The 26,892-nt window shown below is 39.4% G+C and overlaps 2 protein-coding genes across 4 annotated transcripts in view; one reads left to right on the forward strand and one right to left on the reverse strand.

Moving 5' to 3' along the window:
- Nucleotides 1–13,133, reverse strand: part of hdlbpb (high density lipoprotein binding protein b) — a 31,444-nt gene extending 18,311 nt beyond the window's left edge. Inside the window, exons 1-5 of one of the 3 annotated variants that reach the window (XM_088073913.1) lie at nt 13,051–13,133; nt 12,715–12,926; nt 6,947–7,041; nt 1,639–1,718; nt 348–449 (exon numbers count right to left, since the gene is read on the reverse strand). In XM_088073913.1, the coding sequence (XP_087930039.1) occupies nt 348–423 (76 nt within the window). In that variant the 5' untranslated portion in view covers nt 424–449; nt 1,639–1,718; nt 6,947–7,041; nt 12,715–12,926; nt 13,051–13,133. Of the gene's footprint in view, nt 1–347; nt 450–1,638; nt 1,719–3,943; nt 3,962–4,072; nt 4,181–6,946; nt 7,042–12,714; nt 12,927–13,050 lie in introns of those variants that run through there. The other 2 variants (XM_042512435.2, XM_088073914.1) reach the window with 2 other exon arrangements.
- arhgef15b (Rho guanine nucleotide exchange factor 15b) lies at nt 7,029–26,543 on the forward strand. Its single transcript, XM_042512594.2, has 16 exons — nt 7,029–7,333; nt 12,690–13,214; nt 16,097–17,101; nt 17,215–17,269; nt 18,413–18,480; nt 18,582–18,880; nt 19,368–19,528; nt 19,764–19,916; nt 20,100–20,229; nt 20,789–20,863; nt 22,103–22,195; nt 22,296–22,450; nt 23,677–23,847; nt 24,152–24,237; nt 24,476–24,580; nt 25,064–26,543. Exons 2-16 carry the CDS (start codon nt 12,791–12,793, stop codon nt 25,231–25,233), a joined length of 3,150 nt encoding a protein of 1,049 aa, XP_042368528.1. The 5' UTR covers nt 7,029–7,333; nt 12,690–12,790; the 3' UTR covers nt 25,234–26,543.
- Nucleotides 26,544–26,892: the final 349 nt, after the last annotated feature.

A 26,892-nucleotide genomic window follows, 5' to 3' on the forward strand; every position in this document is an offset into this window, starting at 1 on the left:
TTAGCTTCCATCACAAAAAAGTAACATATACAAACAAAAACAAAAAGCCAGACTGGACACAGATACAAAAAAACGTGTTTTAACCATTTTCTTTTACAAACTGTTGTTTGTATGACTTGTTTGTTTTATTTTGTCGCCCCGTAAAGCACTTTGTACTCTATTTTGAAAAGCTCTTTAAAAATAAATAATATTATTATTATTACTTTTAATACTGAGGGAAGACATACTGTAATTTAAAATATATTTACCTGATCTGGGCTAATAAATGGCTGACTAATTTGTGCTACTGAGGTGAAAGTCTTCTCACAAAAGTAAAATCAGGTATGTGGATGGCATGTGGACTCTACCTGAAATCTCCTGGTCCTTGAGGCCACTGCGATGCTCCGCAAAGCTCTCCGGGGTCAACACTGCCACTGAGCTCATGGTTCAAGACTTATTCCGCTATTCCACTAAGGCAGAGAGGAGGGGAAGGATGAAGAGCAAGGAAATAAAAATTAATCAAATCCTTTCATCTCTGAGTAGGAAATACCTGTAACTGCATGAAGTTTCATATTTATTAAGAAGTAACTGGACAATTCAACAGCAAAAAGCCACCAGAGACACAAAAGCCTGTCTCAAACTGTGTCTCTCACATTGTTCTTCTCCGCTCCCTCTCTAGCGTTGCGTTTTACAAAGCCCAAAAGATTGAGCTTGCCTCTGTGGCATTGCTACAATGCACCGATGCTGCACGTTACACCTGAGATGCTCCAATTAACACTTTACAAGCCTCAGACAAACACACAGTGCCACAAAGCCTTGGGGACAGGGTTATCACAAGTCATACTCCAGGAGCTGTCTTGGTCTAAAAACAACCGCTGCGGAGAGCGGGTGTTCCTTGTGATTCAGAATCACAGGATCTTGTCAACAGCGGGTCTTCCCTGAGCATTTTGTAAATCCAAACACTACAAACCATTTCACTGCTCCCCTGACTGTACATGTTAGACCATCTTTATGAACACAGAGACAGTTATGTGATTCAGGGAGGATTGAATTTTTATGGCTACCAACTGCTGGTGCAGCAATAAAATAAAATAATCAAAATGTTAAAAACCACACACTTAGGAGAACCTCATAAACACTGTTCTCTAATTAACAGTTGATGGAGGAACCCAAATTCTGCCTCTTCTATCTCTTAACTGTATTTCTAGTATGTGCCTTTAAGACAAAATCATGAACCAAAATTACGATTGAGCTCTACAGATTATTTTTTTGCTTTAATAGCTTTGACGACCAGGATGTTTTTCTCACTCACAAACAGGCAAGCAAATCCATCCCCTCGCTGTGTGATGCTTCTGGCTAAACACAACAGTGACTTTGTGTTATTATCTAATATCTGTGACATGCTCCAGTAGGATTGTTTCTACTAAAAATATGTGCTCTCTGTGTGCATTCAAATCATATCTGCCACATGAAACCTTGCCTTACCACCTCTAAAAAAAGACAACAAATATAAATAACCACACCAGAAAAGAAGACGATGCAACTGAAGGAGTAAAAAGCAAGTCTTGTGTGGGAAATGTAGAACAATACAGCAACACTGAGTCAAAGAACAGATCAGACATAGCTAAACTGTTTTGTACAAAGTAAAGTCAGGCTTACCTGCAAAAGGTCAATTGCCAGAGAGTCCGTCCAGTTAGCGGCTACCGTAGGCGCTTCAGTGTGAGTGTGTGTTTCAGCTCCTGGGTATGCAGGAGGGAGAAAGAAAGACTGAAGTGAAGACTGTAAATCAAAAAGCTATACAGCACGGAGGCTGGGTTAATACTGTGAACACCCACACTGCACTGCACCTTACACTGTCTGGATCTGAGTCTCTCTCCTCCCTTCTCTTCCCCTCCCCTCGCCACAACTCTCTGCCCATAGTTACTCCTTTGTAGTTTTATAAATCTAACAGCCAAGGAAATTCATAAACAAACTTAACCTGTGCTGTAGGGGAAAGAAAGGACTGGAGCACACTTATGAATTACAGCCAATTTGCAGAAAAAAACATGATGCCCCTCTATTTCTCTCACTAGCTTTTAAGTTCGGTCCCTTGTGCCTTATTTTGGGTAAATAACTTAACCAAGTAGCAGCCAGCTGGACAGACATTAGAAACTCATTCTGTGCGACCAAAGACTGTTCAACTTTGTTTTAAATTCTAGTGGAGTTCTCAAAGTTTCCAAAAACACAGAAAATGCAAGGCTTACATTTCAGAAAATGATGCATTAAATGACAAACTAATGGAGACAAAGCTATGAATATCATACCATTTTTGCCAGTAGATGATCCTTAATCCTACAAAATTTTTGCCTTGGAAATTTAAGGAAGGTGGTGGAAATGCACCTAAGAACATTTACAGAAGTTAAGTACTAAACATATATGTCAATTTTAAGCTACTTGTGCGTGTAGAAGTTAAAATAGCACAGGAAAATGAATGTCCATCCTGGTGTTTAGGGGTTAACAACAAATATGGGAGGAACAATTACATTTACTGAAGTTTAGCACTGAAATTGTATTTCAGCTTTAAGAAATGTACGTATTTGTATGTCACTGCATTTAAGAAGCAAATATTTCACATCTACAGCTATTTGACAGCAATGTTTTTTTTTTGTTTTAGGAAGAAATACGTTTGTGCAAAAATAAAAATAAAATCTACAATGAACTCATGAAATCTAAAGAATCTTTATTTTTCCATTTTTTTGCTCCAGATTCAGACAACTTTATTATTAATCCAGCCAGGGGAAATTTGTTTTAACAGCTTGCTGTGCACACATACAGATGTTTAGAAAAAGAAATAGATTATAAATAAATAAAAATAAAATGTGCCAAGGGTTCAGTGGAATAGAGAAATACATAAATAGAATAGAGTTCTGTTTAATAATCGATAAAATAAATAAATTAAGTAAAATAATAATACTTCATTTACCTACTCTCAAATTTGTAGTCACTGATGCTTCCATTTTTAACTGCAACTTATTATTATTATTATTATTATTATTATTATTATTATTATCTTATTATTACTACTTATTATTATTCCAATCTTGTAATAGCACTTCGTGTTTGTTTTTTGTACCTAAAGCACTTACTTTTTAAATAAGTGCAATAAAAGGGTTATTACTAGACTACTCAACAGCTAAGAGTCGCTGGATTAGATCCATCTAACCCAAATGCTACGGTAAAACGCTAAATACTATACACATTAATGCTGCAACATCATTTAGTGTTATTATGATATAGAAGTACTTAAACTTAATGCACAATTTTCTGTTTATGCTTACGCGACAAGTACGAATGTGAACGCAGGACCTTTAATAGCAACGTTAGTATGTTTACGTTGTTACTTACATACTACTACTTTTCTTTTAGTTATTGATCACAACACTTCCTCAAAAACTACTGCCGCACGCCTCTCATCGTGGTTCAGCAGTACCTGCTACCACTTTGCTTTATTGCTAACAATTAAATTGATATGCAAGAGAGCGAAAAAACTACACAGAAAATAAAAGAAACAAAAAACAACTGGTTGCCTAAAACACAGTTTAACGTCAACTCAGAAGCGCCTGTGACTATTAATACCACTGTTAATAACTTACTACGGATAAATAACAAAATATAGACGATGAAATTAATCCAACCATGCATCGTGTTAGCTAACACACACGCTAAACGGTCCTCTCTGTAACCGACGTCTGTATTGCTAGCTTAAGGACGCGCTGCATGGCTGGTCCCGTTAGCTTAAAGGCAGTGTTAACCTCTGCAAACGTAGGCGAACAAACAGTAGTTAGCCGGGTTCGCTAAGCTAACCGCTGTGCTCCGACCTCAGCCGGGGGGATGATTAGGCGCAAGGACTTTCTGATAATCGGCTAAAAAACAAGCCAGGCGGACAGATAACCAGCTCCAGCTCTCCAGCTCCGGGGGCGCTAACCTTGCTAACCCCGGCTGCCTCGCGCTATAGTCGAACCGGCTTTCTCGTTACTATCCGTGGACTCTGACTCCATCTTCGATGTTCACATTTAGTTTAAAAGCGAGGGTGAAATTATTACAAAATTCCTACCTTTCAGAGAGAAAATATAGCAGAGGGTGTGTGTCTGACAGGTGATGGTGTAAACACAGATGTGATTGGTCTAGGAGCATTTCCTCTGCCCGCGGAGTGATACCAGCGTGCACTGCGACTTACCGAGTATAAAGGAAATGCCGCAGTATCTTTGCGCAACAGGAGCATCCAAGTTAAATAGATCCGCGGGATTTCTGGCTCGCGCTACTCGATTTGCCGTTATATTCGGATGTAAAAGAGTTAAATGTGATGTGTGGGATTATAGTCGATAAATGAAGCGATGATTTTTAGTTATAAGATCTCGCAACGTCTCACGTCCACCAAACTGACCGGGTCTACTTACCATTCATAATGGCCTGTGTGCTCCACAGGAGTCAGAGCATCCTAGTTTCTCTGAAGTTATATGCAGCCTAAATATCATGGAAGATCAGTTTCAATAATAAAAATAATAAAAAAATAATACAAATAAATAAATAATCATAAATTGCATTTTAAGAAATTATATGACATAGCAATACTGGAGTTACTAATCATAAAAGGAAAAAAGCAGGAGGTTTAAATCTAAATATAATAATAATAAATATTATTATTATTAATAATAATAAACATAATCTTTACTGGTACATGTAAGTTCATATGAAAAAAATGGTTGAAACTTTCATTACATAAGAAAAAAATACTTATAACTAATAAATTCAAGTCAAGGGATTTAGAAAAAAAGAATGGACTTTTAAGCATTTTTTTCAGATTCTAAGTAAAAATTATGAGATAAGACGTAAAAATATCTCGTTGCAAAATCAAAATCCTTAGATTGTAAGTCAAATGTTTTTAGTTACTAGGTAAAGGTTATACAGTAAATTATGTTTTTAACATGCAACTTCAACATAGTAAGATAGCAAGTAAAAAACATGACAGTAAGTCAAAATAATTCAATACAAAGTCATATTTTGATTACAAAATTAAAGTTGTGGGACTGTAATTAAAGTTACTGAGTTACTAAGTAACTAAAATTTAGAGATTTTAAGTCAAGATTTTGATTAATAAAGGCAAAATTATGATAGTTATATAACAGTTATAAAGGTAAGTCAATAAAAAAAGAGATGGTAAGTTAAAAGTTTAGATGGCTAAATTTTAAAAAAAAATCAATGTTTTTAAAATTGTAAGCCCTAATTCTAAGTGTTAAATTTAAAAAACAAAAAAAAAAGTCTCACCATGAGTATTTTTCTGTTTATCATGTCTCACTTTTTATCTACTCTCTTCTTTTCCTGGAAGAAATTGGCTTCCATAAGATGTTGATTTGCAAAATCATTAAAGCCATATGCCACCATTTACAGCCCAAAATATTTCTCATTGTGGAAATAGCAGTAAAAACGATAAACCTCTCAAATAAACTGAAATCCCTGAAGAATCCAGTTTCTCCTATTTAATGGGACGCTTCATGTCTTTTCCAAACTGAGCCACTAGGTGGAGGTAAGATACAAAAGTAAAATGCAGAGGTGAGGGAGGCAAGAGCAAGCGCCTCCTCCTGTGCACCTGTTATGGCACAGTAATTGTATCTTGTTATATACATTTACAGACTGTAGTTACCATAGCACAGTATTATGTCATTAGTTAATCATTAAAAAAACCGCCTGTTGAAGCAATTTATCTCAGCAATGTGTTCACTGTTAATTACTGCAACAACCATGGACTTTACTGTAAATAACAAACACACAGATAAAATACAATATCATACTTTGGCAATATCATCCATAAAAGAATAATACTTTGAGGCTTATTTATATATAGTTTCTGCGGTGTTAGACTGGAAGACCGAAGATGCGTGAAGTTCACAGCCAGGAAGTGCCAGAACTGTGACATTGACTTTCAAAATAAGAACGTCAACCCAACCAAAAATTTCCCATTATAAAATGCATAAAACATAAAATAAAATATGTCAAACTAATGCTAAAAACAATAACACAGGCTTCCATTTACTAATGTTTGTCAAGTCATATATAACCTGGGGTACATTCAGTCCTCATCATGCAACCCACTTATTAATGGCTAATATACACAACTGTTTAACAGTTTTAAAATCATGTAAAACCAACAGTTTGACTGTATGAAATAATTGCTGAGTTAATGTTCTTTGTGAGTTTAATAAAGTTAATATGATAAAATTTATAGTAACTGTAACATGCTTTTTGTCTTTATTTGCAATTTAATTTATGTTTGTGTGTTTTATATTGTTTGTTATTGAGTAACACAGTCAATTGTTTATTTTTGTTCTGACAGAAAAAACAGTTCTGTTTTTTGGACAGCAGTTTTTGTAAAAGTATACACATTAAGATAGACAGAGTTTAATTTCCCCTGTTATTCAGATTTTCCAAAATCTAAGAACTTTTAACAATTTGGGAGAGATAAAGTGTACACATAAAAGCTTAGTAAAATATGTCAGCAAAGGCTTGAGAAAATAATAGATGTCAGAATAAAACGACATAATATGGTAATTTATCCAATACTTCCATTATATCTGGCAGTAAAGGTCTCACGTATTTCACACAGTCACACTTTTATGAAGGTGAAGAGAAAAGTCAGTTTTTTCTATAATGTCAATATATTTTATATCTATCCACTTTTGTTTTGTGGGGAGTTCAGAAGGTAGCCAATGCCTTTTATGCAGGCAGATATTGAAATACCAATTAATAAATCAATATATTTATTAGGGCACTTTGCTTGAATATCAGCACGTCCTGCAAAAAAGTGTGAAAAAATTGCAAGGGCAGATCAAAACTGAGCATGCCTTTAAGTGCTTTGGTGAAATTCTGTAGAAGAGATTTTTAATCTCAAGAGGTTTCTTATTTATTTGACGTTTATTTTGAAATCTCTTACCGGATCCTGTAGACATCACTGTGGGCGACACGGCGGTTGGAGCCCTCGGGGGGGGTTGCTGCACTCCTGCCTCCCGTCCTCTCCTCTCATACATGCTGCTGGTAACAAAGGAGACAACAACAGGGGGATGATGGACTCAGACAACAAGCCTAACAGAGAAACAATAAGGAACTGAGCCGGGTCGCTTTTTCGTTGTGGATATTTTTTCTTAACAGCATATCTAACTACCGAGTTAAGTTTAAAATAGCATTACACTAACGTAACCGGCGCCCCGGACCAGATTTTTAACATAAAGCGGGTTTTCTTGCCAAAACTAACCATGTTGGACTGCCAACACTAGAGCCGAATAACTGAGGAGAAAGAGTCAGACATGTCTGATTAAGATCGGTGAGTTTTATCTTATATAATTCATGTTTTCACTGACAGTAGTACATTATTGGCAATTTAGCAGGTGCGGTTTGGTTGACGATAGAGTCTGGAAGCACCTGTTCCCTTGAGAAACCATTGTAATACTTCCCCGAGGGTTAAGATGATCATACTGATGTTGTCATACTGAAAAATAACTATTGTAAACCTTGTGATATTACAAAAAAATCCCATATTGTGTTTGAATATCTTGAGATATTTTCCCATTTTGTGAATGTAGGTAGGTAACAGCGCAAGACCACGCCACATTTTAGGCGATTTTAGGGATATAATGAAGACTGTTATTGGCAAACTTTCATTTAGACATATTATGAATGACCTGCCCTTGACACTTAATTCGTCTTTATGAATTCTTATATTGGGTATATACAATAGTCTAGACCACTGTCGGCAGCTTTAGATGTGTTATTTTCCCCATATCACAATATTATAAAGACCAAAACATTATGTCTACATTTGCATATCTATGGTTGGTTTATTCTAGTACCAACTATATAAATAAATCAGTGCTTATTTCTCTTTCCTGTATTCCCATCGCTTGTGTGTGTGTGTGTCTCAGTGTGTGTTTTCCTTTCTGACACACCTTTTCCGTCCCCTCTTCCTGTCCAGCGTGGAGCTTCCATACACATCACATGTATTGTAATGGTAGCTCTCTTTAAAGCCCCCCTAACCAATTTAGTATACACACTGACCCATTAGTGTCCAGAGCAGATGGCATACTGTACACACACACAAACACACACACACACACACACACATACACACAGTGCATTGTGTTAATGGACACCCCCTTTAAGCACTTAAGGATTGTTCTCAAGCTGGTCTGATTTAAAAGATCACACCATATCTGATTTTTATTGGATTTAGCCGAACAAATACACTTACTGGAATGAATGACTGGCCCACTGACCCAGCATGGCTGTGTGCAGGGTCCAGCAGACTGGAGGATGTGGCTATTGAAATAACCAGGTCAATAGAGCAAAAGGAGACAAAAGAGAAATGAAGTCTAGTGGGGGGCTGATTGAAAGAAAGTTGGGGGTAATTGTAACCTTAAGTCTGCTCTCTCACTTTGTCTGTGAGTGCATTAACACACAATTAGAATGTGTTATCCCCGCTGTGTAGACTGAGTGCTTTGTAAGTGTACACACCCTCCTATTTGAGGTTTATATGTCACCCTGTGGACAATGATAACAACCAGAGGGCCAAAACTGAAACCTAGAAAGATCTACATTACACACACACACACACACACACACACACACACACACACACACAAACATTGCTTTGATGATGTCATGTTTCCTGGTGTCTGAGATAATAAAACAAACTCAAGACACTGAAGGAGAAAAGGAGTGTTAGAAAATGAACCAAGATTAATCGTGCATGGTTATAAAAGCACTGTTTTTTTATTAACTTCTGAAGTTTTCATGCTGTGCATTCCTGCTCTTTCATTTTGTAATGATTTAATGCAAGGCTGTTTGTCTGACCAGAAACACTTCTCGTCAGGCTGAAACGTGAAACGCTGTCTTTTTATTGTAAGCTCAGTGACTATGCAGCATGCACGTCCCTTCAAAACTGGTCTGGCGAGCTGGTGCTCTTTCTCAATAACAAACAGCTACTGGCTGTGCGTTATTGACTTTAGTGAGTTATGTGGAAAAGACTGTCAAGCCAAGAGCCAAAAAATGTAGACTGCTGTCTGTGATGCTTTTGTTTACCTGCTGGTTTTAGGCACTACTTTTGATTAATTTCTTGAAAGTGTTGTCTGGTCTGGTCACGACTTCATATGTAATCACTGGCACTTTACATGAGATGAACAGTCTCTAATCTCTCAAAGAGCAACTGAACTCTGTGAATGCTCCATTAAAAGAGCACTCCACTGATTTGGTATTGATTTTGCATATATTTGGGTGACTTGCAAAAGACAGATTTAAATATAAAGGTCCAAATTGATGCAGCAGAGGCTTGGTTGCCAGACAAAAATACATACTCCAACATTCCCAAAATGCAGCTACATTATGGGGAATAATAGAGTGTTGCAGGAATGAGTCCTATGCTGTAAAAAAGGAACTATTTTTTTTAACTTGAAAAAGTTAGTGTGCAGGTTGCTACCTCAATTCAGTCAACTTAAAATGTCACTAGCTTTTTAAAAATTAAATCAATTAGTTTCTTTTTACAGTGCAGATGAGTGATCTCATCAACAGCCTGTGAAGATATGAAGGTGGAAAGCCACAAATTAAAAGCATGAAACAAATAAAGTGAAATCTAATCAATGAAAGTATTGTTAACCAACCTAAATAATTACTTCAATTGGTAATAAATAAATTAAGTTTTCTAATTTTTTTTTTCAGAACAGTTGGGTTAATGAACGTGACACCTTGATTTGAATTTATTTATTTATTTATTTATTTTGTCATTTATGTGTTACCGATTGAAGTAATTATTTTAAGTTGGTTAACAATTCTATTTTTTCAGTGTTTTGATTGGGTTTTTAGTTAGATGCTTGAAATAAATTTTGTGATTAACACAAGCTTAAGATACTTTACTGTTTTGTTCTATGACATAAAATAAACAACTTGTAAATGCTGAAGCCTTTACATGTCTTGAAACGGCTGCTGCTAACAAGTTGCTAAATGAGACTTCTAAGCCAAACATGCCAAACATGACTTCACAGTCTTGTCATGTCATTTGACGGTGGTTTAGTTAGTTTGTAGCCCACAGTTAGCTTTTTACCGCTGGCACTTGCATTTATGCGTCAAAGCAGTGCTTAATAGGACTGCAACTGGCAAAAATTGTAATTATCACTTTATCTGTGGTTAAAAAAGCCCCTCACATTTTCCCAGACTCAAAGATGATGTGGTAAATGTCTTGTTTTTCCATCCAAGAGCCCAAAACTAAAAAGATATTAAATTTGTTTGCAAAATGTAGCCAAGAAAAGCTGACAAGTATCATATCTGAGAAAGTGCAACCACTGAGTGTCAATCATCAAAATCACTTTTGGTTAAATATCTGTCATCAACTGTCTGATTATTTGTGTGATTTTATCTGCATTTTTCTGAATAGTTATTGAGATATTAAGCACTGAAATATGAAGTTGTGGACAGACTGACCAACAGTGACATCCGTAGGACGATGGTGCTAACTTGGCTAAAATATAAATACCTGCAGTTCAACAGCTGCTTATAAGTCTCTATGACAGGCATCTGTCATTTTTTTAAAACATGCACAGACTAAATGATTTATTAATTAATCCAAAACTATAATTGTTGCACCAATTAAAATTGTTTGTTACTGCGTTTCACTGATGTGTGTGCAACACTAAATGCAAGCAGCTGCATGCAAAATGTTTAAATTAAAGATTCAGACAAAGCAGCGTGGGCAGTAACGTCTCCCTCTGAGCTCACTGCTCCGTTTTCTGCATGACTCAGAAGATGAGTAACTCCCGTTTGGTTTGGTATTGCATCAGCTGTTGCACACACATCAAAAACACGGGTTGGGAAGAATCTGCAGCGTGGCCGTTCGGTTGCTCAGAATGGAAATAGAATTTAACTTTATGGTCATCTTGTTTCTTTTTATAGATACTTAAAAGCTGAAAGAAGAGTCTCATTTGACTGCTTCATTTGAATGAGTAGAGTGCTTTGTTTAAGGAAATTTGCAATGTTTGAATTTTAAAGGCTGAATCAGTTCAGATTTACAACAGGCATAAGTGTTAGTGTGTGAACATTTACAGATCTGTCACATTAGATTCCCAAATGTGATTTTCTGTGTTTAAGGCCTAGCAGCACACACTTAGGGTCATATTTTCAAAACTATGTCAAGACCTCAGACAATGTTGTTGCACCAGAAATATTAAAGGAGTGTTCAAAGTTTTTCCGTCGACCATCTGGAAGGTAAAAGATTACCACGAGTTTGAAGCTATTCAACCGGTTAGAGCACCAGCAGACAGGGTGGGGTGATTATAAATGCACATTTTTATTGAAACAGTGGTTAACTATTAATTGAATTACAACAGAGTGTCATGAATCATATGATGCTGTTTAAGTATCAGCTTTACTACACAGGTATGACATGAATTAACAGCCAAACCAAAGAAGAATTGTGTTTGTTGCTTCACTGTGTGCTTTCACACACAAGTTCATGCTGTAATAATATTAATAATAACATTTCAGAATAGTTTCCATCGGCTGACTCTTGCTACTGACAGTTATGGTCTCTGAAATGGAAACCTTGTTTTGGACCGGCATCTCTGCTCTGACACATCCCTGCCAATAAAGCAGTAAATGAATATGATCATGCTTTTCAGCTGCAAGTCATTAATAAATAACAATTGGAGAAGTTGTACAGAGATGTCAGGGAACGTTACGATGGAAAAATCAATTTTCTTTGGTCATTGCTGGATTCCCCTCCACTGCGTCACTCTGGTGCTGCAAACAAACCTGTCAGCCACAGTTACTCAGCTGATTCTAAGTATTATCTCGTTTTCTTTGTGGAAATACGTACTTGCTCAATCATTTGGCTCCTTACAGTGCAAAGTTCATTTTACTGTGAGGCTTTACAGTGGCGGATTTGGAGCACAGAGATCAAAGTCTGACTTTAGGATTGTACTGTAATGGAAATGCTGACTTCTGCAGGGTTTATTGCATTGTGTAAATGTTTATTTCGGCAACAGAAAATCACTATGATTATAATGGGTTGTGCCCTTTTTTAGGAGTCACAAAAATGTTGAGAACCGCTGACCAAGAGGTTTTCAGTTGCTCACTTATCGCTACACTTCCAGTTCAAGTCTGACCTTTTTCTCGTACTCACCTTATTCCCTGTTAGCTCTTTATTGTCTAAAAAAGGCATCAATGAAATAAAAGTTGCTCAAAGGGTAGAAGGGTGATGGCGGTGTGACTTGTTTGGGTTTTTCTACATCATGATCCTTCCCAGAGCTACAAATATGTTTCCTTGAGCCTTCTTTGATGACTGGGGAAAAACCCATGATCCTCCCTACACCATCAGCAACCATATTTTGTATGTCCATAAATGGAGTCATTTTGGAGAATTTTAAAGAAAACATGCCTGGATGCCATGGATTTTATATTTTTTCAGCTGGACTGTTCTTTAGAAATGCTAATAAAATATATATACCATTTGGTTATTGATTATACAACATCCTTGGAGCACAAAGAGCACTCTGGGCACAGAATATTTGAAGTGTCTCCCCCATTTTGCACCACCCCCTCCCCTCTAATTAGTAACAAGCCCTTAATAATCTAGACTACATTTGATAAAATATTAAAATTGTTAAAACTTTTTCCCCTCTCTTTTTACTCATCAGGTGATGACGACATGTTCACACTGACCTTTGCCGTCCAAGTCTGATCTCTGATCGGTCAGGGCTGGGAGTTAAACGCACTGTAAGAGAAGACGCCAGCAGCCATGTCTGTCCAGGAAGCATCCCAACGGCCCCCGTCGCCTTCACCACTCAAACCTGAGGCCAAACCAAGACCGGAGATCCCTCCAAAACCGCAAACCTCCCCTCCTCTAGGAGACAGAAGCAACAGTGCGAACCTTCCTGGAGGGAAAGTAAAGAGGATTGTGAACAAGTTTAGCAAAAAGGAGTCGAATGAACCAAAAGAGCAATCCACCAATGGTACTGCAGAACCTAAAGCAATTAAACGGTCCAAAAGGCCACCTACGGTAAAGCCAAAACCAGGTCGCGCCAGTCTGCAGCTTCAGATCGGGGCAGGGGGAGAGAAGGCGCCTCCGCTGCCTGTGAAGAGGAGCCGCATCCTACAGAAGCAGAAAGAGACAGAGGGAGGAGAGCCGGAGGAGAGCGTCAGTGTGGCAGGAGGTCGATCAGGTACAGTGGGCTTTACTTTATATATATATATGTACTGTTTTTGTATAAAATGATTTACTATTTTTAAAGCTGGACCATTCATTAGGAGTGCCACTGAAATATATATAACATTTGGTTATTTTTAGCACCACACTCTTTAAGTACAGAGTGTACTCTGGGCACAGATGGAGCAGCAGATAGTGCGGGGCATTTAAAGTTAAACTAAACTGTTCATTCTGCTGGGTCTAAAAGTTTGCAATCACTCGCAGCAGCTGCTCCTCCCAGTCATCGATCTGATCTGATGGATCGAGATCAATTATCCATCCCGCAAATCACAAACTGCTGCTGAGAAAAGAATTCATGAAGAGCTCCGCCTGTGCTGCAATCACGGGCCCGCAAAACACACACAAACACACATTAAAAAGAAGAAAAAAAAACCTGAAAGTTTGCTGTTGTCGTCATCCAGCCCAACCACCTCACCCCTGTTGTGAGCTACTGCCACATATACACTGTAATTATTTGGGTACCACTGCATGATTTAAAGGTGAAGTTTAGGTATTCATTAAATCATGACAAATCTTAAAAATATGCACAGAAAAACACTGGTAGTACTGGAAAAAAATAAAAACGTTTGGACTTGTCACCACTTAAACTAAATATGGTAAAAATCAGGAAGCTGTGTCACGTGATTTCTTGAAAATGAAATTAAAATAAGTCAGACTTATATCTTTGGCTGCCATTCAGAGCTGGCAACAATTAAAACTCCTTATTGAGGATGTTAGTCTGCAGGACTGAGATCAGATGATACTATAAACCATATTTTACTTCCTCTATCCTCTGTTAGTGTCACATAACCTGCAGTGCAGGTAAAGCTGGGCCCAGAGAGTCTGAGTGTACTTCTACATCAAAGGTTCATCTCATTGATAAAAGCGAAAAACAAACAGAATTTCGCATGATTGGACATTTGTTAGTTGGTGCCAAAGTGTGCATGTGCACGCACAGGGTTTTTACCTGTGTGTGTGTGTGTGTGTGTGTGTGTGTGTGTGTGTGTGTGTCAGACAGGTGTGGTGCCGCTGGCTAATCTGAACTAACAGCCATAAACAGGTTCTGTCAGTCAGTCGATCATGTCTGTGTGTGTGTGTGTGTGTGTGTTAATGTGTTAGTGTGTGTGTGTGTGTTAGTGTGCCTGCAAGAGAGAGATTATGTGTGTGTGCCCCTGAGTAATGTGAAAGCAGGAAGTTACACTGACTGTGCCTACTTACAGTAAAAAAAAAGATCATGCACAAGCATTTATGTGTTATCTCCTTAAGCTCCAGTTGGTGATTGGAAGGTTGTAAACTGAAGCTCATTAGAACTTTATTTCCATTTTGATCCGTAGCTCATTGAGACAGGGACGTCCGTGCTGACTCAGCATAAGAGGACGCTAAGAATATTTTATTGGCTGCCTGATTAAATAGAGATTTGTGTGTTTCCTCCCTGATTACACATATTGAGCTTTCACTTCTTTGTTTTGGTTCCCTGTAAGCAACAAGAGGCCTTTAAGGACGTCAGATTCTGTGGAAACATATTCACATATCATCAGTATTGATCCACTGTTCCCAGGGTCATGGAAAACCTGGAAAAGTCTTGGAATTTCACAATCAAATTTTCCAGGCTTGGAAAAGTCATGGAATTAGTTAAAGTCATTAAAAGTTTGGGGAAAACTATGTTATTTTGTTGTGAAATCGTTTCAGTAATCTTCTGTGGAAAACCTTCTATGAAATGTAACATAATAGCAAATATATTTTCTGTTTTCGTCTATGTAACGTAGCTCCAATATGTGTCAATGTGTGACAAGGTTTTAGTTACCATCACATACGTTTCGTCATTTTTTAAAAAAACATGTTAGAAAAGAGTTTGAATCTAAAGTATTTGGAAAAACACCCAGCAAGTGGGGGATTTTATTTACTTATTTTTTATTATAGACTATTGAAAAGTTATTGAAATTTTGTCCATAAAATGTGTGAGAGCCCTGTTGATCGATATCGGCTTCAAAATCCTTTTTTTTTTCCCTTTTCTGGTAATTAGGGCTACAAAAAACAATTATTGTCAGCATTGATTTATTTGTTCTTAAGACACGAATATATATATGAAAATTGTAATTTAAAAAAAGTCTTTGAGACCCTAGACTCAGAGAATATTTTGCATTTGTGCCCGAAAAATAACTTCAGCTGTCAATCCAGTGATAAAATAGTTTTTTCTGCCGTACTGGTGATTTTTTAGCATTTATGGAGATGGAATTAAGCTTTAATGCAACTGTTTTATTAGCAAGAGAATAAAAGTATCATGGACTTTTATTTAAATAATGCAGTTAACCGGAAGAATGAAAGTATAAGAAGCTTAATCCTCTTTTCATCTATATTTAAGGATATTTTTCAAAAAGACTTCTCTTTTGTTTTTTAAAGAAAACTGAATTTGACGACTAAAAAAATGACTATTCACATCGCTATTTTTGCTGACTGTTTCTTTTACATCTTCACTCTCTGACCCATTTAACCTTTATCCTCTCTGTCCTTTCTCTTTCTTCCACCTCTTCCATTTCCTTTTGTCAATATTGGATTTTTTCCTCCCTATGCAACGCTCCAAACTTTCCATGAATATTTGAACACCACTTGCAGACGTGCTGTATTTGCAGCGATGAAGTGCTGACTAGACAGTCCAGCGTGTCTCATGTGAGGCTGGAAAAAAGAAAAGCTCTAATGAAAGTGAGCTGCCCCATCTGTGGATGCACATGTAGGAAAGACGTGGACAGGAAACCTGTCCTTCAGCCAGGAGGGAAAATAAGCATCTATATATTCCTTCCGTAGTAGCGTTAGGAAGGACTTTCAGATTTTTGTTATTTGTGTCATTTCTTTTTGATGCAGAGCCGGATGGTAAAGAGGTGGAGATTCCTCTGATTGGAGGAGGTGAAGCGGAGGCGGAGCACAGCCCACTCACACCCCTCAGTCCATGCTGCGACCCGAGCTGCAGCTGTGTGTGCCACCTCCAGTGGCCTGGCATGAAACTGATATGGGTGCCTGTGGATGCGGATGACGGTGGGGAGAGGGAGGGAGGAGGCGGAGACGAGGATGACACAGATGAGGAAGAGCGGAGGGAGGATGATGACGAGGATTGGGAGGAGGTTGAGGTGGTAGTTAGAGGAGGGGAAGGGGACAGCGAGCCAGGGGATGAGGTGGAGAGGACGTCTGTGGTTGATGAGAGTGAAGTATTAAAACAAGAAAAAGCAAAGTTCCACCAGTGTTTGGATATTTTGATCGCTGATGGTCACAGGAGACGTTCGGACCCTGGCCCTCACTCTGTTCTCACCTCACTCGCTGTCACCCGCTCTCAATCTCCCCCTGTTCCCCCAAAACGCTCTCAGTCACCACAAATCCTCCACATATCCACCCAAAACGAAGAGGAAAATATTTACGAGGCCACCCTTCCAGTGGTCAACCCCACTCCTAAAAAGACCACACCTGTGTGTAAGGAACTGGATATTCCTTTAATCAAAGTACGCAAGCCAGCCCGCCGGTCTAAGCTATCTTACAGCTCCTCAGACCCCACATCTGAGTTCCAGATGAACGTAGAACCCATCTCGAGCCCAGACGAAGTGCCGCCTGCCATCCCGCCGAGGATGCCCGTGGGTCATGATGGCCGCAGCCTCACGCCGGTGCACCGAGCCGGCATTCCTCTCCCACAGCCCACACTGGAGGAGTGGCGCAACCTGCGGCCCTCGTCCCCCAGCGGCTCCACTAGCAGCGGGCTGAGCCCCCAGCGGGCCATCACTCCACCCCCACTGAGCCCTCACAGACCACCACCTCCACCGCCAAAAACAGACCCCAGGAGGCTCAGCAGTGCCTCACTGCAATCCCTCACACAGAAAAAAGGTTTGCACCAAACAAACATGATTATCTTTGTCCGAGATGAGACATGAATGATTCACAAGGTGTTAATTTTCTGTGTAACCAAAAGCGATGATGGCATTTACTTGTGTTTTTAGAAGGAGAGGAAAATGGAGGGAATGAAGGAGAGAAAGAGGACACAGCGGAAGAACCGTGAGTTAGCCCCCTCATTTTAACCCTTTCAAACCTGAGGCGACATCGCCTTCCTGTGCTGCTTCACAAATATTTAAACCTTTGAACCCTGAACAAACAGGTGAGATTTCTTTCAAAAACATGGAAAAAAGGCAGTGAGCACTTTGGTAATAAACGTTTCACAAATTACAAGAAATTAGTGGATTACTTTTAAAAAGCTAGGGAAAATGTCTGGCAAAAAAAGCTGGGGAAAATATATCATGGTTACAAATTTAAAATTATGTTACAAATTTCTTAGAATTTTTAAGTACGTTCTCTTGGTTATTTCCCTTAATTTCAGGTAATTTCAAGCTCATTTTTGGGGTAATTTCTTCTGCCATTGCTGATTGCCCTCTTCCCATGTTTTTGAGAGAAATAAAGCCACTTTGCTCAAATTTCAAAGGGTTAACCGTTGGTTACGATAAGGCTTGCGATATTTTACATTTGGCTAAAAATCCTGCGAAACGACAAGATAATAGCAAGTAGTGAGATAAAGTATTGCTTGCGTAGGCAAAGCCTGACGAAACGTTTTTCCTCTGAGACACAGAAACAAGTAAAAGATTCACTCGCTATATTTGTGTTTTTCGGTACTGTGTGTCTTTGATGCCTGCTGCTTATAGTCTCGCACCTAGCTGCTATCTTTCTATAAAGCCCCGACCTCACCTGTGCGCTGAGCAGGTACATGCCCATAAACATACACAGAACATAAGAAAATACAGGCACAAGGCAGAGTCTCTGCAGAAAATGCGTCGCCACACACTTCTAGTGGGACATAATTGATGATTGAGATGAATTTCTTCTGTACGAGTTTATACTTTGTTTTTTAGGAAAATCCTGCGAAGTATATCTTGAATTCTTTAATAGGAACAAATGTACTTGGAGCTGGCAGCAGCAGACCGTGGACAGAAGCTGGATGGTATTCAGAAGCTGACTAACACCTTGTTGGTTTTGGGCTTTTCGTGGGATTTGTTGACAATAAGAAAAATAAAGAACCTCACCGGCTTTCTCCAAGTCAACGCTGGTGTTCTTTTGTGTTTGAAAGAATAACTAACTGTCATTCACACTTGTTGAATGGTTTACTTTCATACCAACCTGGTTCTTCTGTTTCCATGCTTCCTGTTTCAGGCGTCCAGTCAGGAGCGGCTCCCTCAGGAGGGAGACGTCGTTCAGCTGGGAGTCCCGGCTGCAGGATGGTAAGGCCGACACCTTAAAAACATTCAAATACAAATATGAGTCAGAATACTAAAACACAGTTTGTACACCATTATGTACTGGGATCTACTCTTCCCCTCAGAGCCTCTGTACCAGACGTACCGTGCCACTGTCATCACCAAGGAGATCCGACGACAAACAGTTTGTCGCAACATCAGCAAAACCAGTGTGGACTACGCCATGGACTGGACAGCCCGTCGCTCTGGGCCTGGAACTGGGACTGGGACTGCTACTGCGACTGGGACTATGACTGGAAATGGAGCACCCAGGGGCAGCCCTGTGCCCACGCCGGGCCAAAGCACCCTGTGGCAGGATCTCCCGGCTGTTCGGGAGGGAGGGGTGCTGGAGCAGCTCACCCCTGAGCAGTGCAAGTACCAGGAGGTGAGGAGAGAAGGAAGAAGCTAACGTACTGAGGAGACGTCAATGATGCGAGGAGATGCAGGATCAAGTTTTAAATCACATCTTAAAGTAATAATGTGATATTTCTATATAAATTAAGGTCCGCTCTGCCTCACTGCATCACTCACTGCTGTAATATAATATCGATTCACTCCATTCCCAGCTCATGAAAGCTTTTACAGTCACTGCTCTGACTTTACCACATCAAGCAGGAGTTTTCAACAGAAAAAAAGAATCATTTTAAGCGCAGTAAGTGATAGACATGCGACGCATTTACAAGGAATATTTTAAATGATGGTGCATTTTTTGATAAACCAACATTTCTTGCAAATCATACAAATGTTTTATAAGGGGAAAAACATCAACAAAGAGAACCTGATTTTTCTTGATTCTTTGCATATTTCTGTTTAAAATGGGTTTCATCACATTAGTGTTTTAAGCTTGAAGATGATGTTTTTTTCCCGGCCAGAGTATGTTCGAGGTTTTGACATCTGAGGCCTCTTACCTTCGTTCCCTGCGAGTTCTGACCGAACACTTCCTGGACAGCCGTGAGCTGGAGGAGACGATAATCATCAGAGACAAGAAAACCCTCTTCTCCAACATCCTGAGGGTCCGCGAGGTCAGCGAGAGGTGAGAGATGGCAGGATGAAGGGAGATAAAAGAAAAGGGAAATAGGTGATTTATGACATGAACTACCACAAGGTCACTCGGGACAAAGATACCAAGAGATAAGGAAGGAAAAGATGTCATGAGTCATTTCCTGAACTGAGGCTAGGCGATGGTCAATGAAAGTATTTTGAGTCTTTGTCTTCATAATTCAAAAAGCGGATATGATTTTGATAAACTCTTTGTTGTTTGCCTGCAGGTTTTTGAAGGACCTGGAGGACCGCATATTCAAGGACCTGGTCTTCCCTGACATCTGTGACATTATCCACTACCACGCCCAGCACAACTTTCCTGCCTACATCGACTACGTCCGCAACCAGATCTACCAGGAGAAGACCTACACTTCGCTCCTGTGAGGAATTCTCTAAAATTGTCATTTTTTTCTACTAATATCAGATTTCTGGGAATTTGGAAAAAAAACCTGCGAAATAAACGTGTCTACTGTCATATGTTGTTCAATTAATTTTCATCCTCCCTCTAACGAATCTTACAGCTGCATGCAGGTGTTTATGTGTGCATTTATGTGCGTCTACAGGAAGAACAACGCGCAGTTTGCTGCTGTAATCACTCGCCTACAAGAGTCGCCTCAGTGCCAGCGGCTGCCCTTTATGTCCTTCTTGCTGCTGCCCTTCCAGCGAATAACACGCATCAAAATGCTCATTGAGGTGAGAAACACTGCAGGAACACTTCTTAAATCTTGCAGGAACATATTTATACACAAATCATGTGTATATACTAATGTTGGAAAACGGCATCAGTGAAAGAGTCATTCTTGCACACTGTATTTGATTTTTGTAAGTTAAAAAAATCACTAATCAGATTGTGGTTTTGAGTCAGACTGCAGGTGTTTTTCTGCCCCTGAGAGGAAAAAAGTTCAGGAGATCTGTGTCATAGTTATGTCACTGGTATGTGACAACAGTGCAGTTAGCCTTTGCCACCTTTCAATTAAGTGTCTGAATGGATCGCCACAGTACATTTGGTAGAATTGACCCTTCTCTTTTCCCGCCTCAAGCCGTTGAAAGGCATAGTGTGTTTGTCACGGTGTGTGGCTTTGCAGAATGTATGTAATAATCGTCCCCACTCCCCCGTCACTGCCTGTTGACCTATGAGCAAACACACCTTGTCTCAACTTCACAACCTTGTTTGCATGTAGATGGAAAAAATGCATCCTGCCGATGCAGTTTGTCCATAGCAGAAATAGCAAGTGGTTGTTTGTCGTTTCAGAACATCCTGAAGCGAACAAAGGAGAAGACGAATGAGGAGCACACGGCGTCCAAGGCTTTGGCTTCGGTGTCGAAGGTAAACGCCTCTCACTCTTCACCCTCTTTTCTGCCTTCAAATCCATATCATTTGACTCCCGAGTGCTTCGCATGCCTTTGGATATTTGACGTCAGCCATTGTCTGAGTGAAGGATTTCCTATTGAATGAGCTCTGCAGTGACAGTGAGTCATACGTGTCACTGAGGACAAAGGCAGTGTGAGACAGAGTTTTCTCAAATAGGGAGACATTTGTCAAAGGAACTAACCTGATACTCCCAATGTCATGAAGCCAGTTTTACTGACAGCTGAAGGGAATGTGAGGTTTGTAAGTTTGGAGAGAAAAATAATCTGCTATCTGCCGGCGGCAGCGAAACAGGCAGCAATGTATCTGCAATTTACATCCACTGAAAGGGCTTTTTTTTTTCCAAGCGTCAAACAACATTATAAGAAGGATCCCTACAGAGACAGAACATTAGTTAGAGAGTAAGATCCTTTAACCCTTTTTAACTAGGAACAGTTACAAAATCACCATTGCCACTTCAACCAGACTCCATTTAAAAAAACAGTAATTTTATCATCGGAAAACACTTAATCAACAGAAACAAAACTCCCAATAATCATCTTGGTTTGTCTTTCCAATGTTCTAACAATCACCAACTCTGGTTTGGTTGTAATAAACCCTTAATTCGCCCAGTTAAATGTGAAAATATGCTGTCTAATTTAGCGTTTTATTTTTTTTATTAATTGTGAAAGTGGTGATGGTGATTTCGGGACTGTTTCTGTATAAACAAAGAGGATCCTTATTTCACAAAAATGTCTCACTTTAGGAATCTTTTTCATATGTTGTCAGACACTTAGAACATCAGTCTGAGCCTGTCAGTCACGAAAAAAACAGCACTTTTAGTGGACGTAAATAGGGTTGCAGCATTATACTAGTTTTAAGGTAAACCGTGATATGATGATTACTGTACCGTGTACATTTGCTTGTTTACGCTAGTTTTTAAAAACGCATTTATTTTAGTTATTTTCAAAAGGGAGACATTTTATAATACTTCAATTAAAATAAAGCAGTTTCAGGTTTTAATTATAGATATAAATCATTTATCAAACCAAAACTAACCCTTCAGTTTTCATTCCTTTAAGGGTCATTCTGACTGATAATAATTCTGTGATACCGTGAAACTGTGATGTTTTCTGAGACAGTTATCATACCATGAAAAACTCAAACTGTTGCAACCCCAGGTGTGAACTTTTTTTCTTCTCTCATAATCACACACAGATCATTGATGAGTGCAACACTCAAGTGGGGAAAATGAGACAGATGGAAGAGCTGATCCATGTTTCTCAAACGCTGGAGTTTGACAAGCTCAAGGTAAACTCAAACACAAACGATAAATGCACGCTTGAGCTTCCTGCACATTGATTTCGAAGAAAGAGCTAAATGTTCTTACCTTTGCTCGTGTCTTCTCCAGGCCATCCCCATCATCTCCCAGACGCGGTTCCTGGAAAAGAAGGGAGAGCTGCAGGAAATGTCCAAAGGAGGAACTCTCTTCAACATGAGGGCAAAGTTCACCCCTGTCTATCTCTTCCTCTTCAACGACCTGCTCATCATCGCAGCCAAGAAAGGGTGAGGCTGCTCCTGGAGGAAAATATTACACCAAACTCCCTTAAAGAAATATGACATTAACAATTCATGTCTGCAAAAAAACACAAGATACAAAGAGTCATGTGCCGACAGTATTCTTGTCAGGCATCAATTTAAGTCATGAAGATAAACTGTATTTGTGTCCAAATTTTACTTATTGATTTGGTCACCCCAACTTGCAACCAACCTCTGTTTTGTTCCCTTTATTGAGTTACAGTATTGAGCCAAGACTAAAAACGAAGGAATATATTAAGCATGTTTGACTTTGTCAGACAAGACGAGAAAAAAACTGACTGAGACAGACGGGCGATGTTTTACGACCACCTTACACCAACCAAGGTGAAACTCTCAAGAGTTTTATTCAGACATTGGGAATTTGTCTGCCACAATGAAATTGCTTGAAAATATTGGTCGGCATTGGTCTTAATTAATTTGAGGGCTGAATTTCTCATAATGTGTCTTTATCTGTGGACCTTGATACATTTCAGCCAAATTTCTCTATGATTTCTGCCGGAGTCAAGTTGTGCCAAACACATCATGATGACCTACATAAAACAATGTGTGTCAACCATCAGCCCCAATACACTGTGCCATGCAGAATTAAGCATTTTTGCTTATAATTTATGAGGCAGAGCTGAATCAACAGTGCACCCAACGGTCAACAACTACACAACTGCCAGTAAAGTAAAAGTAAACAAAATACCACTGTAATTTAAGTAAGCTGAGGTTGCCTCAGGATATGTGCGTTGTATTTTACATTCACGATCATAAATTCTGGTTTATTATGATCCTTGTTGACAATAATGGCTTTAAAAGTTACGAGAGGGTGATACTGGTCTATAGATTCATCTATGCCTCACATTTTGGCTGTGTAAGTGAGAGTGCAGCCTGTCCCCTTGGAAGCTATACTAAGAAAATCTCTCCACCTGCCTCTTTTTACAAGCTGTCATAATGCCACTGAAACCATGGAAAATGTGACCACTGACCACAAAAGCAATTGTGACTCATCAACAGTGTATCATCACAAGTGAAACGACTCCAAACTTCCTCAAATGTGGCAGGAAGTAGCGTTTGAAGAAAACTAAGGGGAAGAGATGAGCAGATTTCAAAAATTGCCGTTGTTGCCACATAAAGAGCAGATGAAACAACAGCATAGAAAATGCATGTTATACTGTACAAAACAACTCACCCTCTTTCTTCTCGGACAGTGCGGAGCGTTTTGTGGTACTCGACCACGCCCATCGCTCTCTGGTGCAGGTGCAGCCAATAGATGAAAGCGGGGGCAGCAGCGGCGGCCCGTACGAGCACTGCTTCAACCTCACTCTGCTGGAAAACCACCAGGGACGCATGATGGAGAGGCTGTTCAAAGCTCCCTCCCAGTGAGTATCTCTAAGAATCAAAGAGCAGTAAATCTATCTGTGTAGTCTACATGGACAATAAGATACAAACGCTACAGGATAATCACATAAAAATATCAACAAAGGGGCTTTACATATGATTTAGGCATTCTCGATCCACCATTCTGAGTGATTTTTCTAATTTTGCGCTGCAACAAAAAAGATGAAACATTCAACAAGGCTTCACGGGCCAAGTGTGAAATGTTTTCAGAACATTTTGATGAATGTCCCCAATATGAGACCCTATTTTATTCTTTTTACATAAACTAAGCGTTTCTGTCAACAGGTCAGACATGCACAGGTGGATGGCAGCTTTCCCAAACCCTGCCAACCCCGACAGAGACGATGATGAAGTGATTTATGAGGACTGGGGTGAGGACGCACACGATGCATTCAAAATAAAACTTCAATTTGTGGTTGTCATATGTTTCATACTCAAAGTAGGGGTGGGAGATATACTGATAATATTCAATGTGTCATGGCTTTTTTAAAAATGTAGTTTAGAGGAGATTTCAAAATATTGCGATATAGCCTGAAAGTAAGGCAATATTATTAATAGGCCTTATTGCCCAGCCCTTATCTAAAGTTTTTATGGTTGTGTGTGTCTCAGATTGTCCTCAGGTGCAGTGCGTGGAGCAGTACATCGCCCAGCAGGCAGACGAGCTCACCCTGGATCCCACTGAGATCATCAACGTCATCCGCAAAACCAATGAGGGTAAGAACACAGAGGGGAACCCGGACCAAAGTTTTTTCTTGTTCATTTATCAGACTGTCACAGAGACAAACTGGAAGTTAAATGTAAAAAAAAAAAGGTCAGAAAGGATGATCAAATACACGCACCGTAAACATTTCCCCTTTTTCAGAACACAAATCCGCAACCGAAACTACTCAAAAGTGATCTGAATCTGACAAATTCATTTTCCCACTCCGTCTATATTTGGCTTTCTCACTGTCTTTGGATCTAAGCAGGTTTCAAATGTGGAACAGCGCTGAAATGACTCTGTATCATTATGCCCCATCCTTTGACTCTGCTTGTTTAAACACCCCTGTCCTCATAACTGCCTCAATCCTCAACCCTCTCACCTTAGCAGTTTATTGATTTGTTTTGACTTTTTTGCATGAACGATACAGAAACCTCCAATCGTCCCGTTTGTTCTCCCTCCGCCCCTCCTCTCCTCCCACTTCTCCTTCCTCTTAGGCTTTTATGAAGGCATCCGCCTGTCTGACGGTCAGAAGGGCTGGTTCCCCGTAGGAAACGTCATAGAGATCACCAACGAGCACGTGCGGCGGCGAAACCTCAGAGAGCGCTACAGAGTCATGCAGGCTGCCAGCATGGTCGCCAACAGCAAGGCCAACACCGTTCATTAGGATCGCCGAATCAAGGATGTTTACATTAAATCGTTTTTAAAAGACTACAGAAGTGAACTCTGTACAAAGACTATTCATGGAGTTTATTAGCTGAAGTGTCACTTTCTATCAAGCAGGAAATGAAAAATAAAAGGAGAAGGTGACGATCATGAGGCATCAGAACAAACATGCAATCATCTCCTTATTTATCCTACTGGAGTACGGAGTGTGCACTCACAGCTGGGAGCTCGAGGTAGAGCATTTATGACTGGCACTGACAGAAACGATGTGAATGTGCATGCATGCATTCAAAAACAGACAGCATGCCACAGTTGTAGAGCTCTTCTTAGCCCCGCATTTACGTCTCCTCTGCACAAACTGAAACTGCACACTTAACATGCCAATCATTCTAACCACTGCTGGACCAGATTGTACACATGTCAGAACTGCCAGACAGAAAAGGGTTGCGTGTTCCTGTGAACGCCTCTGTCATATTTGTCACATGCACAAACAAGTTTGATCCCTTCATTGCTGCCATGCAACAACCTACAACAACCTATCCAGTGTCACTGAGGTGGCCAAGATTACAAGATATGACATGTTTTTATGGTGAAACAATCTCGTAAAAGAACCCTTTCCTGAAAATCAACAGAAATGTGTCTCATCACAAGAGAAACATTTAAAGAAATCTAATTTAAAAAATCCAAAAGAGGGAAAAGTCATGAGTCAGTGACAGCATTCGAGGAGCTGCATTTTGGTTTCAGTTCTGTCAATGAGGCGATACGGCAAATCACACTATGAGCTATCATGTCTTTGTTGTTTCAGCTTTGACAGAAAGATCCTGTCACCAGATTAACCCTTTGCAACCTGGATCGACGGCACTTTTCTTGTTCTGCATTTAGATGCCTTTCACAAGTATTTAAACCTTTGTACCCTGAGTAGATTGATTTGATGGGTTTGGTTACTTTGATAAGGCAAAGCAACTGGACAAGAAATGTCGTGCAAATTGCTAGAAATGAGGAGATTTATACAATTATTTTACTGAATTATTTCTGACTAAAAATAGGTAGAAACGTCTGAAGAACTGTACACTATTTCATAATAATATAGTTAAATTATTTTACACAATTATTATAATGATAATTCTGGGGCTGGAAAATATTTTTTTTTTTGTTTTTGTTGCTAATTTTCAGGTCATTTCTGTGTGCTTTTTACCATTTTCCTCCTAATTTGTAGATCATTTCTTCTGAAGTTCTTCCCATGTTTTTGAAACAAGTCAAGCCAGTTTTCCAGGATTTCAAATGGCTAAAAAAAAACAAAAAAAAACCAAACATGATGCTTACTGATGTTTTTCATCAAAATATGCATGTTTTTTTTTTTTTTTACCTTTTTACTGGCCTCCAAACAGCTCATGGCTCTGTCCAGCAGTCTACATGCTGTGGGTGCAGGTATTTGCTTTTCAATGACCAACAAAGATTTGATGGGTTATTGTGTGACTCCAGTAGAACTGACACTAAAGTCCGGCTCCCTGAACGCTGCCACTGACTCACGACCTTTCTTTCCTCCATATTTTCCTTCGATCTAATCAAAAAGTGCCTTTGACTAAAATCAAAACACAGGACTACTTCTATCAGGACCATCTCAAGCACAAGAGCTTTGAAAATGCATGTAAATGTGAGC

Source organism: Plectropomus leopardus, chromosome 23 (assembly GCF_026936395.1).
Source record: "Plectropomus leopardus strain MGB_pleo_1.0 chromosome 23, ASM2693639v1, whole genome shotgun sequence".
NCBI classification, from domain to species: Eukaryota; Metazoa; Chordata; class Actinopteri; order Perciformes; family Serranidae; genus Plectropomus; species Plectropomus leopardus.

What these genes read in the sequence shown, in the direction of transcription:
- arhgef15b (XM_042512594.2), top strand. Translation starts at nt 12,791, where the DNA reads ATGTCTGTCCAGGAAGCATCCCAACGGCCCCCGTCGCCTTCACCACTC. An exon ending in ATCATCGCAGCCAAGAAAGG is followed by an intron (nt 22,451 to 23,676) that starts GTGAGGCTGCTC and finishes CTTCTCGGACAG; the next exon opens with TGCGGAGCGTTTTGTGGTAC. An exon ending in CTGTTCAAAGCTCCCTCCCA is followed by an intron (nt 23,848 to 24,151) that starts GTGAGTATCTCT and finishes TTCTGTCAACAG; the next exon opens with GTCAGACATGCACAGGTGGA.